Consider the following 21,806-nt stretch of genomic DNA (forward strand, 5'->3'; position numbering starts at 1 on the left):
AAACAGGGAAAATCCAAATAAAAAGAGGTGGCGTGCAATCTTTCGCCAGAGCGTGGGTGACACTGTAAGAGGTTACAGGTTGACACGTTTCTCCTCAATTGAGCAAATTGAATTCTGCCTCTGTTTGATTCTTTGCTTCTTGTCTTGTTTAATAGATGTCATCAGTGTTTGAACCTGACAGTTTTTACCTTTTTTCATTGATTATAATCAGAATGAAACATGGTCATTTTTTAAAACAACAAACTCCCTCGACAATGACAGCGTATTGTAGCCATGTCCACAAAATAGTAAATCAATTCCCTTTCAGTACATTAAATTTAGCATCATAAAGTCAATAATAAAAAATAAACATGCAAATCAGTTGGCTTTTTATCGCCCTGTGTCCTTTTTTTGTTAACAACATGACAAATACAAAAAGCAGAGCAATTTACCAATAATATTACCCTTTGAGTGCAATACATGCGACACTGATTGTTATTTTTTACTCTGGTACTCTTGTCTTGTACTGTATATTGTACAGTATTTTGTATTTTGTATTTCTTTGGTGTTTTGTGTATTGTACAGGATTTCTTATTTTTATTGGATAGTAGTCTGTTATTTAAATTGTTAGTTGTTTTTTTTCTTTATTACCTCTTGTGTAATTTATTTTTACCCCATATTTGTTCCCACTACCGCACCTTAAATTGGAGTCCTTAATCTCGTTATATGCAAATATAATGACAATAAAGTCCATTCTATTCTATTCTATAAAAACACACATATTTGTAAAATTAAAATGAAAAATATTAATCTCATTATGCAAGAATCGACCCCATTGGATTACCGGTAGTTCATCTTTCTGAATTGGAAACCCATATGAAGTAGTTTACTAATTTACAAAAGCATTAAAGGTCATCTTAAACCCAATTTACCAATAATAGAGCTCTGTAATATTAAAATCCAACTATTCATACTATATTAATGAAATTAATGAATACAACATAAGATGCAAAAAAAGGTTCATAGCCTGCCAATGAGGCTATAAAATGCATGATGTCACAACATAGCAAACATAGAAATAAGCCACTAAATAAATGTCACTGTTTCAAATCATTGGAATCAATGTTTTTTTTTGCTCAGTTCAAAGCATTAATCTGCAGTACTAAACACAAAAAAAGTTATTTTCAAATGAAAAATATATTTACCATGAACATACACTTTAACATGCAGTATACAGTGTTATTTTTGGGAAATAATTAATAAAAATATAAATTAAAAAAACATGCAATATACAGTATGTAACATTGCATATATTTTTTCATTTCATTTGTATTTGGATTAGTTATGCTGTTATAACCTGTCAATGGAACAAAAAAAGATTTTTGTCTCTGCCCACATGGTGGCGCCATATCACATTAAGAAACCTGCATTGAGGATCATACAGGTTTTAGTGTTTTATGTACATATTTTAAAATATATATATATATATATAGGCTACTGTACATGGTTTTAAATATATTTTTCTATTTTATTTGTTCATTTTATTTTTATTTATATTTGTAATGATTGATTATATATTGATATAGATTGGGGCGGCATGGCGTAGTGGGTAGAGCGCCCGTGTCAGAAACCTGAGGGTTGCAGGTTCGCTTCCCGCCTCTTACCATGCCGTTGTGTCCTTGGGCAGGACACTTCACCCTTGCCCCCGGTGCCACTCACACCGGTGAATGAATGTTGAATGAATGATAGGTGGTGGTCGGAGGGGCCGTAGGCGCAAACTGGCAGCCACGCTTCTGTCAGTCTACCCCAGGGCAGCTGTGGCTACGAAAGAAGCTTACCACCACCAGGTGTGAATGAATGATGGGTTTTTAACATGTAAAGCGACTTTGGGTACTTAGAAAAGCGCTATATAAATCCCAGGTATTATTATTATTATTATTATTATTATATCATGTGTCCCTTGGGACAGAAACATTGAAGGCCAAACCTCCAACAAAAGCCATCTTGCATTTTAAAAAAACTAGGGTGATCAAAAAGTTAAAAAAAATAGAGATAACTAATAACAAAAAAGAACATTTATTTTTGCACATGGAGGCGCCATGAAACGTGTGCATGGTTTCTGATAGTCTTTTGATTACCCAGATTTTAATGGTAAGTATATTTAGTTCCCTTCTAGTATTGAGTGACAGTGGCTTTTGATTGATTGATTGAGACTTTTATTAGTAGGTTGCACAGTGAAGTACATATTCCGTACAATTGACCACTAAATGGTAACACCCGAATAAGTTTTTGAACTTGTTTAAGTCGGGGTCCACTTAAATTGATTCATGATACAGATATATACTATCACAGGGGTCACCAACACGGTGCCCGCGGGCACCAGGTCGCCCGTAAGGACCAGATGAGTCGCCCGCGGGCCTGTTCTAAAAAAAAAAAAATTTTTTTTTAAATTAAATCTACATAGAAAAAACACAAGATACACTTTCAATCAGTGCATCAACCCAAACAACCTCCCCCATGCACACTCATCCACACCCACTCACACAAAAGGGGTTATTTCTTTCTGCTACCAATATTCTGGTTCCCACAACATAGACAACACATCTGCAAGGGACACAGTCCCTGAAGCACACATGATTGTAGGCTGCTGGTCCACTAACATTTTCATTAATTACTATTTTTTATGTAATTATTTTTATATTGTTTTACTTTCTTTTTTATCCAAGAAAATGTTTTTTATTTATTTATCTTATTGTATTTTTTTTTTTTTTAAAAAGGGCCTTATCTTCAACAGACCAGGTTGTCAATGAAATTAGATTTGTTTAAAGGGTTTTTAAAACCAGGCCCAGTCCAGATAATGTCCAAGTCGGACTCAGCAACACACACCTTCATTCATGTACACAGAAAAAAATTAGGGAACACAACAGATTGCATATAATTTATAAACAAAATTACATTTTCAAAATAAGCATTTATGTACAGTCCTGCTTTACATCGTTACATTACACCAGGGGTCACCAACCTTTTTGAAACCAAAAGCTACTTCTTGGGTACTGATTAATGCGAAGGGCTACCAGTTTGATACACACTTAAATAAATTGCCAGAAATAGCCAATTTGCTCAATTTACCTTTAACTCAGTTATTATGAATAATTAATGATATTTATCTTTGTGGAAACACTGATCATCTTAATGATTTCTCACAATAAATATATATAGAAACAGATAAATATCAATATGCAACACTTTATTTTTATATTTTCTCCAAGTGCAAATTTTTCAAATTGAACATTTTCAAATGATCACTTCTAAGACAGTCTTGTGAAATCACAATATCCCATTTTAACTAGCTAGCCACTAACATTTTTTAACAAATCATGAATTACTTTGCACCATGTTTCTACAAATAATGACTCATATAAAATACAAAAGTAAACTCTCAAATTTTTAAATCATGTCACACTTTGAACTGGACACCAAATCTGTTATCTGTTTCTTTGTCAGTTAGTGGGAAGCCTGGCATTGCATGCTGTTAACTAGTGTGTTGTACTCTGGTGTGTAACTTGACACTGCATCTCTGAGTGAGTCTTGCAGATGTGCATCAGTGAGGCGTGTTCTGTGTTTGTTCTTGATGAATTTCATGTCAGAAAAGGCTGATTCACAAAGATAAGATTTTTCCTCATTGTTTGCGGAACCTTCTTAATCTTTTGGACATATTTTCACAGCAATCTGGCCTTAAGCTTAATTATGGTAAATGTAAAATGTTAAGGATCGGAAATCTAAAGGGAACGTCCTTTCGAATGGAATGCAAAGTGCCTGTTTTGTGGACAGATGGACCAGTTAACATACTTGGTGTTGTTGTCCCAGAAAATCTGGAAGATCTAGGCTCAGTAAATTATGATAATCGACTAAGAAAGCTGGACAAAATTATGCAATTATGGAAAGGGAAATCCCTAACCTTGTATGGTAAAATGTCTATTGCCAACTCGTTAATTATTCCTTAATTAATTTATTTGTTTTTGTCATTACCAGCTCCATCACAAAACTTTTTTAAGATTTATGAGCGGAGGGTCTTCGATTTTGTCTGGAACGGCAAACCAGAAAAGATTAAAAGAAAGGTTTTGTACAAAGAGTATGAATATGGGGGCCTAAAACTTCTCAACCTTGAAGCTATGTGTCTGTCTTTAAAAGCATCAATTGTTCCAAAGATGTATTTAAACATTGAGTGGTACACAAATGTCCTGTTGGACAAAAAACATGTACTGTATCAAAATAAATTGTATCCTTTTTTACAAGTGATCCCCTCCCATTTTTCTTATGTAGAGAGTCTGCTGGGAAACATGGCGGGGTTCATAAAGGAAACAATCCACTCATGGTGGTGTTTTCAATTTTATGTGCCAGAAAAAAGAGACGATATTTTGCAGCAGATAATATGGATGAACTCTAATATTGTAATAGATGGAAAGCCTTTCTTTTGGAAAAATATGTTTGAAAGAGGAATCATTTTTGGGATGCCATATTCAAACTAATCTATAAAACTACTATCGATGTGCAAAATCGTTATTTTCAAATTAAAATTATTTATAACTTCTTACCCACAGGGAAAATGTTAAAATTATGGAATATGACAGAGTCAGATGATTGCCGATTTTGTTGTCAGGAGCCTGAATCCACCCTGCATTTGTTTTGGTATTGTCATATTGTGTCTTTGTTTTGGGTGGAAGTTGAAAAAATGTGTTTAAGGATTGGTTTGTTTATGAAGCTTAATGTGGTTTCTGTTATTTTAGGAGAGTTCATTGACAATCATGATTTAGTCAATTTAATTATAGTACTCGGTAAAAGGTTTATTTTTAAGGCCAAAAACAGATATTCACTTAGTATTACTTTCTTTAAAACATTTATTCAGTATTTTCTAACTCTAGAAAGTTACATGGTTGAAAACGATAATGATGCCAAAAAACATTTTAAAAAAAGATGAGAAGTCCTCAAAGGCTTATTTTGAAAGTATAATTATGTTTATAGATTATATGATATCTGTTGTTGTGTTCCCTAATTTGAGTGACCTGGACATAATCTGGACTGTACATAAATGCTTATTTTGAAAATGTAATTTTGTTTATAAATTATATGCAATCTGTTGTGTTCCCTAATTTTTTTCTGTGTACATGAATGAAGGTGTGTGTTGCTGAGTCCGACTTGGACATTATCTGGACTGGGCCTGGTTTTAAAAACCCTTTAAACAAATCTAATTTCATTGACAACCTGGTCTGTTGAAGATAAGGCCCTTTTTTTAAAAATAAAATAAAATAAAATAAATAAATAAAAAACATTTTCTTGGATAAAAAAGAAAGTAAAACAATATAAAAATAATTACATAAAAAATAGTAATTAATGAAAATGTTAGTGGACCAGCAGCCTATACAATCATGTGTGCTTCAGGGACTGTGTCCCTTGCAGATGTGTTGTCTATGTTGTGGGAAACAGAATATTGGTAGCAGAAAGAAATAACCCCTTTTGTGTGAGTGGGTGTGGATGAGTGTGCATGGGGGAGGTTGTTTGGGTTGATGCACTGATTGAAAGTGTATATTGTGTTTTTTCTATGTAGATTTAATTTATAAAAAATAAAAATTTGTATTTTTTTTTTTTTTAATTTTTAAAATTTTTTTTAGAACAGGCCCGCGGGCGACTCATCTGGTCCTTACGGGCGACCTGGTGCCCGCGGGCACCGCGTTGGTGACCCCTGCATTACACTAAAGCAGGGGTCACCAACCTTTTTGAAACCAAGGGCTACTTCTTGGGTACTGATTCATGCGAAGGGCTACCAGTTTGATACACACTTAAATAAATTGCCAGAAGTAGCCAATTTGCTCAATTTACCTTTAACTCTGTTATTATTAATAATTAATGATATTTATCTTTGTGGAAACACTGATCATCTTAATGATTTCTCACAATAAATATATATAGAAACAGATAAATATCAATATGCAACACTTTATTTTTATATTTTCTCTAAGTGCACATTTTTCAAATTGAACATTTTCAAATGATCACTTCTAAGACAGTCTTGTGAAATCACAATATCCCATTTTAACTAGCTAGCCACTAACATTTTTTAACAAATCATGAATTACTTTGCACCATGTTTGTACAAATAATAACTCATATAAAATACAAAAGTAAACTCTCAAATTTTTAAATCATGTCACACTTTGAACAGGACACCAAATCTGTTATCTGTTTCTTTGTCAGTTAGTGGGAAGCCTGGCATTGCATGCTGTTAACTAGTGTGTTGTACTCTGGTGTGTAACTTGACACTGCAACTCTGAGTGAGTCTTGCAGATGTGCATCAGTGAGGCGTGTTCTGTGTTTGTTCTTGATGAATTTCATGTCAGAAAAGGCTGATTCACAAAGATAAGATTTTTCCTCATTGTTTGCAGAACCTTCTTAATCTTTTGGACATATTTTCACAGCAATCTGGCCTTAAGCTTAATTATGATAAATGTAAAATGTTAAGGATCGGAAATCTAAAGGGAACGTCCTTTCGAATGGAATGCAAAGTGCCTGTTTTGTGGACAGATGGACCAGTTAACATACTTGGTGTTGTTGTCCCAGAAAATCTGGAAGATCTAGGCTCAGTAAATTATGATAATCGACTAAGAAAGCTGGACAAAATTATGCAATTATGGAAAGGGAAATCCCTAACCTTGTATGGTAAAATGTCTATTGCCAACTCGTTAATTATTCCTCAATTTATTTATTTGTTTTTGTCATTACCAGCTCCATCACAAAACTTTTTTAAGATTTATGAGCGGAGGGTCTTCGATTTTGTCTGGAACGGCAAACCAGAAAAGATTGAAAGAAAGGTTTTGTACAAAGAGTATGAATATGGGGGCCTGAAACTTCTCAACCTTGAAGCTATGTGTCTGTCTTTAAAAGCATCAATTGTTCCAAAGATGTATTTAAACATTGAGTGGTACACAAATGTCCTGTTGGACAAAAAACATGTACTGTATCAAAAGAAATGTATCCTTTTTTACAAGTGATTCCCTCCCAGATAGTCTGCTGGGAAAAATGGCGGGGTTCATAAAGGAAACAATCCACTCACAGTGGTGTTTTCAATTTTATGTGCCAGAAAAAAGAGACGATATTTTGCAGCAGTTAATATGGATGAACTCTAATATTGTAATAGATGGAAAGCCTTTCTTTTGGAAAAATATGTTTGAAAGAGGAATCATTTTTGTCAATGACATTATCAATGAGAATGGTAAAATTATGAAGTATGATGAATTTAGAGCTATGTATGGTGATGCTTGCTCAAGCTTTTCAATTTATCAACTAACTGGAGTAATTGGGAAAAGATGGAAACAAATAATTAATTATGGAACTACTACATTATTAGTTTGTAAACCTCTAATAAGAAATTCTAGTTGGCAAAAAGGAACTAAAATAAATAGAAAAATATATAATTTTTATTTAATAAAGAAATCTTTGAAGGCTGCCTCATACAACACAAATGGAAAATGGGAGGACTTTTTTGACTGCCCGTTGCCATGGGATGCCATATTCAAACTAATCTATAAAACCACTATCGATGTGCAAAATCGTTATTTTCAAATTAAAATTAGTTATAGCTTCTTACCCACGGGGAAAATGTTAAAATTATGGAATATGACAGAGTCAGATGATTGCCGATTTTGTTGTCAGGAGCCTGAATCCACCCTGCATTTGTTTTGGTATTGTCATATTGTGTCTTTGTTTTGGGTGGAAGTTGAAAACATGTGTTTAAGGATTGGTTTGTTTATGAAGCTTAATGTGGTTTCTGTTATTTTAGGAGAGTTCATTGACAATCATGATTTAGTCAATTTAATTATAGTACTCGGTAAAAGGTTTATTTTTAAGGCCAAAAACAGATATTCACTTAGTATTACTTTCTTTAAAACATGTATTCAGTATTTTCTAACTTTAGAAAGTTACATGGTTGAAAACGATAATGATGCCAAAAAACATTAAAAAAAAGATGAGAAGTCCTCAAAGGCTTATTTTGAAAGTATAATTATGTTTATAGATTATATGATATCTGTTGTTGTGTTCCCTAATTTGAGTGACCTGGACATAATCTGGACTGTACATAAATGCTTATTTTGAAAATTTAATTTTGTTTATAAATTATATGCAATCTGTTGTGTTCCCTAATTTTTTTCTGTGTACATGAATGAAGGTGTGTGTTGCTGAGTCCGACTTGGACATTATCTGGACTGGGCCTGGTTTTAAAAACCCTTTAAACAAATCTAATTTCATTGACAACCTGGTCTGTTGAAGATAAGGCCCTTTTTTTTAAAAATAAAATAAAATAAGATAAATAAATAAAAAACATTTTCTTGGATAAAAAAGAAAGTAAAACAATATAAAAATAATTACATAAAAAATAGCAATTAATGAAAATGTTAGTGGACCAGCAGCCTATACAATCATGTGTGCTTCAGGGACTGTGTCCCTTGCAGATGTGTTGTCTATGTTGTGGGAACCAGAATATTGGTAGCAGAAAGAAATAACCCCTTTTGTGTGAGTGGGTGTGGATGAGTGTGCATGGGGGAGGTTGTTTGGGTTGATGCACTGATTGAAAGTGTATATTGTGTTTTTTCTATGTAGATTTAATTTATAAAAAATAAAAATTTGTATTTTTTTTTTTTTTAATTTTTAAAATTTTTTTTAGAACAGGCCCGCGGGCGACTCATCTGGTCCTTACGGGCGACCTGGTGCCCGCGGGCACCGCGTTGGTGACCCCTGCATTACACTAAAGCAGGGGTCACCAACCTTTTTGAAACCAAGGGCTACTTCTTGGGTACTGATTCATGCGAAGGGCTACCAGTTTGATACACACTTAAATAAATTGCCAGAAGTAGCCAATTTGCTCAATTTACCTTTAACTCTGTTATTATTAATAATTAATGATATTTATCTTTGTGGAAACACTGATCATCTTAATGATTTCTCACAATAAATATATATAGAAACAGATAAATATCAATATGCAACACTTTATTTTTATATTTTCTCTAAGTGCACATTTTTCAAATTGAACATTTTCAAATGATCACTTCTAAGACAGTCTTGTGAAATCACAATATCCCATTTTAACTAGCTAACCACTAACATTTTTTTAACAAATCATGAATTACTTTGCACCATGTTTGTACAAATAATAACTCATATAAAATACAAAAGTAAACTCTCAAATTTTTAAATCATGTCACACTTTGAACAGGACACCAAATCTGTTATCTGTTTCTTTGTCAGTTAGTGGGAAGCCTGGCATTGCATGCTGTTAACTAGTGTGTTGTACTCTGGTGTGTAACTTGACACTGCAACTCTGAGTGAGTCTTGCAGATGTGCATCAGTGAGGCGTGTTCTGTGTTTGTTCTTGATGAATTTCATGTCAGAAAAGGCTGATTCACAAAGATAAGATTTTTCCTCATTGTTTGCAGAACCTTCTTAATCTTTTGGACATATTTTCACAGCAATCTGGCCTTAAGCTTAATTATGATAAATGTAAAATGTTAAGGATCGGAAATCTAAAGGGAACGTCCTTTCGAATGGAATGCAAAGTGCCTGTTTTGTGGACAGATGGACCAGTTAACATACTTGGTGTTGTTGTCCCAGAAAATCTGGAAGATCTAGGCTCAGTAAATTATGATAATCGACTAAGAAAGCTGGACAAAATTATGCAATTATGGAAAGGGAAATCCCTAACCTTGTATGGTAAAATGTCTATTGCCAACTCGTTAATTATTCCTCAATTTATTTATTTGTTTTTGTCATTACCAGCTCCATCACAAAACTTTTTTAAGATTTATGAGCGGAGGGTCTTCGATTTTGTCTGGAACGGCAAACCAGAAAAGATTGAAAGAAAGGTTTTGTACAAAGAGTATGAATATGGGGGCCTGAAACTTCTCAACCTTGAAGCTATGTGTCTGTCTTTAAAAGCATCAATTGTTCCAAAGATGTATTTAAACATTGAGTGGTACACAAATGTCCTGTTGGACAAAAAACATGTACTGTATCAAAAGAAATGTATCCTTTTTTACAAGTGATTCCCTCCCAGATAGTCTGCTGGGAAAAATGGCGGGGTTCATAAAGGAAACAATCCACTCACAGTGGTGTTTTCAATTTTATGTGCCAGAAAAAAGAGACGATATTTTGCAGCAGTTAATATGGATGAACTCTAATATTGTAATAGATGGAAAGCCTTTCTTTTGGAAAAATATGTTTGAAAGAGGAATCATTTTTGTCAATGACATTATCAATGAGAATGGTAAAATTATGAAGTATGATGAATTTAGAGCTATGTATGGTGATGCTTGCTCAAGCTTTTCAATTTATCAACTAACTGGAGTAATTGGGAAAAGATGGAAACAAATAATTAATTATGGAACTACTACATTATTAGTTTGTAAACCTCTAATAAGAAATTCTAGTTGGCAAAAAGGAACTAAAATAAATAGAAAAATATATAATTTTTATTTAATAAAGAAATCTTTGAAGGCTGCCTCATACAACACAAATGGAAAATGGGAGGACTTTTTTGACTGCCCGTTGCCATGGGATGCCATATTCAAACTAATCTATAAAACCACTATCGATGTGCAAAATCGTTATTTTCAAATTAAAATTAGTTATAGCTTCTTACCCACGGGGAAAATGTTAAAATTATGGAATATGACAGAGTCAGATGATTGCCGATTTTGTTGTCAGGAGCCTGAATCCACCCTGCATTTGTTTTGGTATTGTCATATTGTGTCTTTGTTTTGGGTGGAAGTTGAAAACATGTGTTTAAGGATTGGTTTGTTTATGAAGCTTAATGTGGTTTCTGTTATTTTAGGAGAGTTCATTGACAATCATGATTTAGTCAATTTAATTATAGTACTCGGTAAAAGGTTTATTTTTAAGGCCAAAAACAGATATTCACTTAGTATTACTTTCTTTAAAACATGTATTCAGTATTTTCTAACTTTAGAAAGTTACATGGTTGAAAACGATAATGATGCCAAAAAACATTAAAAAAAAGATGAGAAGTCCTCAAAGGCTTATTTTGAAAGTATAATTATGTTTATAGATTATATGATATCTGTTGTTGTGTTCCCTAATTTGAGTGACCTGGACATAATCTGGACTGTACATAAATGCTTATTTTGAAAATTTAATTTTGTTTATAAATTATATGCAATCTGTTGTGTTCCCTAATTTTTTTCTGTGTACATGAATGAAGGTGTGTGTTGCTGAGTCCGACTTGGACATTATCTGGACTGGGCCTGGTTTTAAAAACCCTTTAAACAAATCTAATTTCATTGACAACCTGGTCTGTTGAAGATAAGGCCCTTTTTTTAAAAAATAAAATAAAATAAGATAAATAAATAAAAAACATTTTCTTGGATAAAAAAGAAAGTAAAACAATATAAAAATAATTACATAAAAAATAGCAATTAATGAAAATGTTAGTGGACCAGCAGCCTATACAATCATGTGTGCTTCAGGGACTGTGTCCCTTGCAGATGTGTTGTCTATGTTGTGGGAACCAGAATATTGGTAGCAGAAAGAAATAACCCCTTTTGTGTGAGTGGGTGTGGATGAGTGTGCATGGGGGAGGTTGTTTGGGTTGATGCACTGATTGAAAGTGTATATTGTGTTTTTTCTATATAGATTTAATTTAAAAAAAAGAAAAAAAAAAATTTGGTGTCGCGTTGGTGACCCCTGCATTACACTAAAGGAAGCTTGACCTTCTTTTAGTTTTCTGCTATAAACTATGCTTACAACGTGTAAGTAGTTTAGACTCGCGTAATTCAGGCTAACAGGCAAGTGTCTTGTAAAATATGACTGATTACATAATCAAAGTGAGCATATTTGTCTCTAGAGACGCCATCAAATGAAACTGTTAGAGCCATTTCGGACATATTTACACATATTTCTTATGTTTACATATCATGCTTTGGTTGAAGTAAATTTGATTATACAGCAACTATATGACTGTATATTTGGTATTTTGATATATTATTGGTATATTTTAAAATATTGTCTGTCACTTCCTATCAATGTACCGTATTTTTCGGAGTATAAGTCGCTCCGGAGTATAAGTCGCACCGGCCGAAAATGCATAATAAAGAAGGAAAAAAACATATATAAGTTCGCACTGGAGTATAAGTCGCATTTTTTGGGGAAATGTATTTGATAAAACCCAACACCAAGAATAGACATTTGAAAGGCAATTTAAAATAAATGGGGCGGTATGGCGTAGTGGGTAGAGCGGCCGTGCCAGAAACCTGAGGGTTACAGGTTCGCTCCCCGCCTCTTGACATCCAAATCGCTGCCGCTGTGTCCTTGGGCAGAACACTACACCCTTGCCCCCGGTGCCCCTCACACTGGTGAATGAATGATGAATGAATGATAGGTGGTGGTCGGAGGGGCCGTAGGCGCAAACTGGCAGCCTCGCTTCCGTCAGTCTACCCCAGGGCAGCTGTGGCTACAATTGTAGCTTACCACCACCAGGTGTGAATGAATGATGGGTTCCGACTTCTCTGTGAGCGCTTTGAGTATCTGATAATAGAAAAGCGCGATACAATATCTAATCTATTATTATTATTATTATTAAATAAAGAATAGTGAACAACAGGCTGAATAAGTGTACGTTATATGACGCATAAATAACCGACTGAGAACGTGTCTGGTATGTTAACATAACATATTATGGTAATAGTCATTCAAATAACTATAACATATAGAACATGCTATACGTTTACCAAACAATCTGTCACTCCTAATCGCTAAATCCGATGAAATCTTATATGTCTAGTCTCTTACGTCAGGGGTCCCCAAACTTTTTGACTCGGGGGCCGCATTGGGTTAAAAAAATTTGGCCGGGGGCCAGGCTGTGTGTATATATATATATATATGTATATATATATATATATATATATATATATATATATATATATATATATATATATATATATATATATATATATATATATATATATATATATATATATATATATATATATATAATAAATAATATTGATTTAATAATTTAATAATATTTATTTATTTATCATTTATTTATATATATATATATATATATATATATATATATATATATATATATATATATATATATATATATATATATATATATATATATATATATACATATATACATTGTCTTTATAATCCGTTTTGTCATTTAACATCAATTAACATTGATGTTCATCAACATTTAACATTGTCACGTTATCGATGGGAAAATTCATTTTTAGACAATATGATTTGCCTGAGTGTCTAGGAGACACCAAGAGTAACAAGCGGTAAAAAATGGATTAGAAAGGAAAGATTTTTTTAAAAATAAATCTTTTTTTTATTTTTTTTTTAACTTGGGACTTCCTGTGGGCCGGATTTTGGATGCTGGGGGCCCGGATCCGGCCCGCGGGCCGTAGTTTGGGGACCACTGTCTTACGTGAATTAGCTAAATAATATTATTTGATATTTTACGCTAATGTGTTAAATAATTTCACACATAAGTCGCTCCTGAGTAAAAGTCGCACCCCCGGCCAAACTATGAAAAAAAAATGCGACTTATAGTCCGAAAAATACGGTAGTTGTGCTCTTTTAGTTTGCTCTCTTTGGACTGGGAGTCGTAAAGTGTCAGTAACTGTCGTAAATGTGACAATGTTTTGTTTTGAATGGTCGAACAGGGCATGGGGCAACAGCTTTTTTCATAGGAAGGGAAAGACAATATTTTAAACTGTATACCAATAATATAGCAAAATACCAAATATACAGTCATGTAAGCTATTGCCGTATAATCAAATTTACTTTAAACAAAGCATGGTATGTACACATAAGAAATATGTGTAAATATGTCCGAAATGGCTCTAACAGAAACAATCGTGCAGAAAGTACATGTAAAATATATTGACTATAACAACACCTCTATAGCGTTTTGCAATATGTAAAAATAAAAGTCCCTTGAACGACACTCAGTGTGACGAGAGCCAACAGAAGAGCTGTAACAAAAATGCTGCCGAAGCTAGGACAGTAATTATGTTGATTGACATGCAGAAATGTATTGATTTAACAATGTGTTTATTATTGTAGCTGTGATGCATTATACCACAACATACAGTAAATAGGTAGAGATCACCAAAATGTTAGAAGTACCTTTTAGTTACAACCCCAAACATTGTCTGTAATTAAATCTTGTGCAACGAAAACTGAAAATGATTCTTTTAAGCAGCATTATCTGGTATAGCTCTTCATTGGGATCTCATTCAATTGGACCTGTACTTAATGTAGTCTACAGAATTATATATGAAAACCCTGACATTACACGCAGGTCATTAAATGATGGGAGACATTTACAGTTTAGACAAACTTGCTAATATTGATCAACTGAATCCCTAACAGGGACTTCCTTTAATAAAAGACCTCGGTCGTGCACCGAGGGATTGTCACTCTCCAGTGTGTTACCTGTCCTTTCCATTGTGCTTCATGACGTCCTCCATAAGACACAATGTCTGCATTGTGGCGTCCATCACAGTGAAAATCAACAGCGGCTCTTCATCGTGTGACCGCAGACACAAAATACTGACATGGCTTTCACAGACTGAATGTACCGATGTTCACACAAGAGCATCAATGCGTATAGTTGCATGTTTAGTGGGCCTCAGTGTCACCTCTCAGTCTATTAGCACTAACTATTGTGGGTAACTTCAGAACTGACTGTTCTTCTCTGGGCAGATAAACTGCTCCTGCTCCTTTTTGACTGTAACCAAGCCAGCCTCCTTCGCTCTGGTGGTCTTGTGGTCCTTGGTGGTGCAGCTGCTGGCTAGGAGGCGCTGGCGCTCCACACTGTGCCACATACCGTAGCCGAAGTAGATCAAGAAGCCTGAGCGGTGCACAGGTAAAGAAAGATGACATCAATGAGATGGGAAGCAGGTTGGGATGTTATGTATATATATATATATATATATATATAAATATATATACATACACAAATATTCATGAACCAACACATGTACAAAGATAAGACCTTCTGGAGGAAAGTTCTGTGGTCAGATGAAACAAAAATTGAGCTGTTTGGCCACAATACCCAGCAATATGTTTGGAGGAGCGAAGGTGAGGCCTTTAATCCCAGGAACACCACACCTACCGTCAAGCATGGTGGTGGTAGCATTATGCTCTTTGGCCTGTTTTGCTGCCAATGGAACTGGTGCATTACAGCAGTGGTTCTCAAATGGGGGTACGCTTACCCCTGGGGGCACTTAAAGGTATGCCAAGGGGTACGTGAGATTTTTTTTTAATATTCTAAAAATAGCAACAATTCAAAAATCCTTTATAAATATAAATAAAAACCTATCTTTTTTTCCAAATATTTCAAGAAAGACCACAACAAATGAGCAATATTTTGCACTGTTATACAATAAATAAATCAGAAACTGATGACATAGTGCTGTATTTTACTTCTTTATCTCTTTTTTTCAACCAAAAATGCTTTGCTCTGATTAGGGGGTACTTAAATTAAAAAAAAATTTCACAGGGGGTACATCACTGAAAAAAGGTTGAGAAACCACTGCATTACAGAGAGTAAATGGGACAATGAAAAAGGAGGATTACCTCCAAATTTTTCAGGACAACCTAAAATCATCAGCCCGGAGGTTGGGTTTTGGCCGCAGTTGGGTGTTCCAAAAGGACAGTGACCCCCCAAACACACGTCAAAAGTGGTAAAGGAATGGCTAAAGAAGGCTAGAATTAAGGTTTTAGAATGGCCTTCCCAAAGTCCTGACTTAAACGTGTGGACAATGCTGAAGAAACAAGTCTAACAAATTTAGTGGAACTGCACCAATTTTGTCAAGACGAGTGGTCAAAAATTCAACCAGAAGCTTGTGGATGGCTACCAAAAGCGCCTTATTGCAGTGAAACCTGCCAAGGGACATGTAACCAAATATTAACATTGCTGTATGTATACTTTTGACCCAGCAGATTTGGTCACATTTTCAGTAGACCCATAATAAATTCATAAAAGAACCAAACTTCATGAATGTTTTTTTGTGACCAACAAGTATGTGCTCCAATCACTCTATCACAAAAAAATAACAGTTGTAGAAATTATTGGAAACTCAAGACAGCCATGACATTATGTTCTTTACGTATGTAAACTTTTGACCACCACAATACTAATAGAAATAGCACTATTGATAATGAATAATGAAATTAATTACCTCTATTATCAATAATACATCCATCCATTTTTTACCGCTTGTCCCTTTTGGGGTAGCAGGGGGTGCTGGAGCCTATCTCAGCTGCATTTGGGCGGAAGGCGGGGTACACCCTGGACAAGTCGCCACCTCCTCGCAGGGTCAACACAGATAGACAGACAACATTCACACTCACATTCACACACTAGGGACCATTTAGTGTTGCCAATCAACCTATCACCAGGTGCATGTCTTTGGATTGTTTCAAATGCAACAATACATATACGTAATGATAACTTGACATACAAAAGAAAGCAGATAAATGGAGGGGAAGAAGGAGAAGCGAACTGTATTAACCTTGTAGATTGTTATAGTAACAATAGGTTAAGCTGTGTCAGAGTGCCATGTGTTACCCAGTTTACCCTAGGGCAACAACGTTAATATATGTTTGATGAAACGTGATTATATGCATGAGTGTATGTATGCATATGTGCTTGTATATGTACAGTATGTGTATATGTGTGCTTGTACAGTGAATGTATATGTACAGTATGTGTATATCTGTGTTTGTACAGTGAATGTATATGTACAGGATGTGTATATGTATGTTTGTACAGTGAATGTATATGTACAGTATGTGTATATGTATGTTTGTACAGTGAATGTATATGTACAGTATGTGTATATGTATGTTTGCACAGTGAATGTATATGTACAGTATGTGTATACTGTATGTATGTTTGTACAGTCAATGTATATGTACAGAATGTGTATATGTATGCTTGTACAGTGAATGTATATGTACAGTATGTGTATGTTTGTACAGTGAATGTATATGTACAGTATGTGTACATGTATGTTTGTACAGTGAATGTATATGTACAGTATGTGTGTATGTATGTTTGTACAGTGAATGTATATGTACAGTATGTGTGTATGTATGTTTGTACAGTGAATGTGCGTGTGGATGTACGAACTTTGAGTGTGTATGTATGTACAGTATTTGTGTATGTATGTGGGAGCGTATGTACCTATGTATGTACTGTATGTGTGTATGTATGTATGTATTTTGGATCGTAGCCCAGCACCTGCATATTAAAATCTGTCTATCGAGTATTTCAACCATGAAAAATAAATTTTGAAAAAATGACACCTCACCTAGTGCCATCCACACTGAGAAACGTATCCAGGTGTCTCCACTCAGCTGAACCATGAGGTAAATATTAACAAAAATGCTCAGAATCGGCAGGTAAGGCAAAAGAGGGACCTGTTTGGACAACACACACACATAATAATGATCAGTTGTGGTGTGTTCAGCCTCAGTCTATGTTTCCAGATTATACATACCATGAAGGAGACCTTGTGAGTTGTCTGAGGCTGCCTGCAGACCATGATGACGCATCCACTGAATAGGAGGAGGCAAGCGGTCAGCGACGCCAGGATCCACACTTCCAGACCACAGATGGAGTCGATGTGGTACGTGGTCAGATAGCTGAGCACACACACCAACAACACTGTGTTTGGACACACTCACAAGTTACTATAAAGTTACTAAAAGAAAGTGTCATATGATATGCAGTGATGGCAAAGTATCTCACCCAGCACACAGATGGACATGTTGACTACGCTCGATGATTGCTCAGAGGGCGAGGCAGGCGGGTGCGAGATGGTCTGCAGGACAGAGTCACCTGCTTTTAGTTTGTTGAGGTGCGATTCCGATTCGGTCAGTTCAGACTCGCCCTCCTCGGCGGGCAGGTAGCCCTTCTCACAGCTACCTCTTCCTCGCCAATTCAGAGAGCCATCTGGCTGGTACCTGTAGGGCAGGGATATTCAACTCAATTGTTTTGGAGCCCACATTTCCAGAAGTGTCCTTCTCCCTTCACTATTAGTCCCATTTTGTATATTCCAAAGAACCAGTGTCCCCTAGAGCAGTGGTTCTCAACCTTTTTTCAGTGATGTACCCCCTGTGAAAAATGTTTTAATTCAAGTACCCCCTAATCAGAGCAAAGCATTTTTGGTTGAAAAAAAGAGATAAAAAAGTAAAATACAGCACTGTGTCATCAGTTTCTGATTTATTAAATTGTATAACAGTGCAAAATATTGCTCATTTGTTGTGGTCTTTCTTCAACTATTTGGAAAAAAAACATATAAAAATAACTAAAAACTTGTTGAAAAATAAACAAGTGATTCAATTATAAATAAAGATTTCTACACATAGAAGTAATCTTCAACTTAAAGTGCCCTCTTTGGGGATTGTAATAGAGATCCATCTGGATTCATGAACTTAATTCTAAACATTTCTTAACAAAAAAAGAAATCTTTAACATCAATATTTATGGAACATGTCCACAAAAAATCTAGCTGTCAACACTGAATATTGCATTGTTGCATTTCTTTTCACAGTTCTTTTTGACAGACATTTAAAAAAAATCTTACGTACCCCTTGGCATACCTTCAAGTACCCCCAGGGGTACGCGTACCCCCATTTGAGAACCACTGCTCTAGAGCACAGGTGCCAAACTCAAGGCCCGGGGGCCATATCTGGCCCGCCACATTATTTTTTATGTGGCCCGTGAAAGCCTGGAAATAATATGCGTTAATAAAATGCTTAATATTTTCTTACTAAATATAACTGTTCTTTCCCTTTTGACATTAAAAATCATGTACTGCATGCAATTGCATATCTTTTAAAATTCAATATTATATTATCATGTATTCCAAAAATGTTTTTTGTTAAAATAAAGACAAATACTGTACTTAAATATCTGCTTGACTCAAAACAAATTATCAATTAAATTGTAAAATTGACAATAGATTTTACGGTTAAGTTCCGCCGACTGAGTTTTTTACCGTAAAATCAACTTTGGTACTTTTGTATTTCTTTATGAAAAAAAAAATAATTATAATTTTTTTTTTTTTTTTTTAATTAAATTTAAATTTCAAATAAAACATCTATATATACAGTACAGGCCAAAAATTTGGACACACCTTCTCATTCAATGTGCTTTCTTTATTTTCATAATTATTTTGATTGATTGATTGATTGATTGATTGATTGATTGATTGATTGATTGATTGATTGATTGATTGATTGATTGATTGAGACTTTTATTTGACCACTAAATGGTAACACCCGAATAAGTTTTTCAACTTGTTTAAGTCGGGGTCCACTTAAATTGATTCATGATACAGATATATACTATCATATATACTATCATCATAATACAGTCATCACACAAGATAATCACAATGAATTATTTACATTATTTACAATCAGGGGTGTGGAGGGGGGGGGGGGGGTAGGATATGGACATCAAGTAGTGGACATAGAGAGAGAGAGAGAGAGAGAGAGAGAGAGAGAGAGATCAGAAGGCATAAGAAAAAGTATCTGCATTTGATTGTTTACATTTGATTGTTAGCAATCCGGGGACGGTGTTAGTTTAGGGTTGTAGCTGCCTGGAGGTGAACTTTTATTGCGGTTTTGAAGGAGGATAGAGATGCCCTTTCTTTTATACCTGTTGGGAGCGCATTCCACATTGATGTGGCATAGAAAGAGAATGAGTTAAGACCTTTGTTAGTTCGGAATCTGGGTTTAACGTGGTTAGTGGAGCTCCCCCTGGTGTTGTGGTTATGGCGGTCATTTACGTTAAGGAAGTAGTTTGACATGTACTTCGGTATCAGGGAGGTGTAGCGGATTTTATAGACTAGGCTCAGTACTAGTTGTTTAACTCTGTCCTCCACCTTGAGCCAGCCCACTTTAGAGAAGTGGGTAGAAGTGAGGTGGGATCTGGGGTGGAGGTCTAGCAGTAACCTGACTAGCTTGTTCTGAGATGTTTGGAGTTTAGATTTGAGGGTTTTGGAGGTGCTGGGGTACCAGGAGGTGCATGCGTAATCGAAAAAGGGTTGAACGAGAGTTCCCGCCAGAATCCTTGTAGATTGTCACTGAAAGCATCAAAACTATGAATGAACACATGTGGAGTTATGTACTTAACAAAAAAAGGTGAAATAACTGAAAAAATGTTTTATATTCTAGTTTCTTCAAAATAGCCACCCTTTGCTCTGATTACTGCTTTGCACACTCTTGGCATTCCGTCGATGAGCTTCAAGAGGTAGTCACCTGAAATGGTTTTCCAACAGTCTTGAAGGAGTTGGCTCATCGAGAGAATGCCAAGAGTGTGCAAAGCAGTAATCAGAGCAAAGGGTGGCTATTTTGAAGAAACTAGAATATAAAACATGTTTTCAGTTATTTCACCTTTTTTTTTGTTAAGTACATAACTCCACATGTGTTCATTCCTAGTTGTGATGCCTTCAGTGACAATCTACAATGCAAATATTCATGAAAATAAAGAAAACGCATTGAATGAAAGGGTGTGTTCAAACTTTTGGCCTGTACTGTAAATCTAAACATACTCCAACTCATAAACTTAAACTAAAACATGCTTTTGTTTCGTAAATGTATAATTTTGCAATTGTATTTGACTTACTCTGCTGCTGCGTTTCGTGATCAGAAGACACTCTAACACGCATCCGATGGCACAATAGATATAAACAAAAATACACAACATGACCACAAAAAAAACGTATTACCCTCATTTTGCCAAAATCTTCATTAGTTATGGACCACTCATCACGGAGAAATTGTGACTTGTGTGTAAAGTACTGTATGTCAACTGTGGTGGCTGCCTTTAATGTATTGGTAATCACTCATTAGGTATTATTATAACTATTAAGATTATTTTTGTAACATTCTAAGTAGGGGTGTAACGGTACACAAAAATTTCGGTTCGGTACGTACCTCGTTTAGAGGTCACGGTTCGGTTCATTTTTGGTACAGTAAGAAAACAAGAAAATATACATTTTTTGGTTATTTATTTACCAAATTTGTACACAATGACATAACATGCATATAGACACAGGGTCCATTGCCAGGGTTAATGTGGTCAACATATATAGAATAAAAACTAAATAAGATAAGGCTCAGAATGGTTTCTTAACAAAACCTTTCTACATATAAAGTGCTTTTTTTGATTGATTGATTGAGACTTGTATTAGTAGATTGCACAGTACAGTACATATTCCGTACAATTGACCACTAAATGGTAACACCCCAATAAGTTTTTCAACTTGTTTAAGTCGGGGTCCACGTTAATCAACATTAAACTGCCTCAAGTTGTTGCTCAGATTAAATAAAATGACAAAACTTTTCTTGTACATATAAAAAGTGCAACATTGAACAGTTTCAAGTCAACTCAGCCTTAGATTAACTTTTCTTTCCCTTCCCAGCCTGGCTAACTTGGCAGTAAGAGGATATATGGGCTTATTGTTCTTCCACCATAGAAGTGGGTCAAAATCTAGTTTGTAATGCAATATGGTCTTTAAACTGCTGCTATAAAAACATTTGTTATTGCTTTAGCCCTGCCTGACTCGCAGTCAGCGGTGGTGTCGCTTCAAATGGGTTAGCATGTTTGACGTGTTGTCAGAAGCAGCTGCTGAACAATGTCGGCAAACCTCCGTCCTCCATTGTTGTATCGCGCAGCCAAAGTGTTCCCAAACGGGAGATCTTAACGAGGCAGGAGGGTCTTC

General features: G+C 35.0%; 1 protein-coding gene across 6 annotated transcripts in view; it reads right to left on the reverse strand.

Annotated features, from left to right (window-relative positions):
• slc7a2 (solute carrier family 7 member 2) overlaps positions 1-21,806 on the reverse strand; it is a 396,413-nt gene that overhangs the window by 353,912 nt on the left and 20,695 nt on the right. For 4 of the 6 annotated variants that reach the window (XM_062045555.1, XM_062045554.1, XM_062045556.1 and 1 more), the window contains exons 9-12: positions 17,822-18,036; positions 17,571-17,737; positions 17,382-17,490; positions 13,199-14,914 (exon numbers count right to left, since the gene is read on the reverse strand). In XM_062045555.1, coding sequence (XP_061901539.1) covers positions 14,739-14,914; positions 17,382-17,490; positions 17,571-17,737; positions 17,822-18,036 — 667 coding nt within the window. In that variant the 3' untranslated portion in view covers positions 13,199-14,738. The other 2 variants (XR_009825958.1, XM_062045557.1) reach the window with 2 other exon arrangements.

This window comes from Entelurus aequoreus, linkage group LG04 (genome assembly GCF_033978785.1).
Source record: "Entelurus aequoreus isolate RoL-2023_Sb linkage group LG04, RoL_Eaeq_v1.1, whole genome shotgun sequence".
Taxonomy (NCBI): domain Eukaryota; kingdom Metazoa; phylum Chordata; class Actinopteri; order Syngnathiformes; family Syngnathidae; genus Entelurus; species Entelurus aequoreus.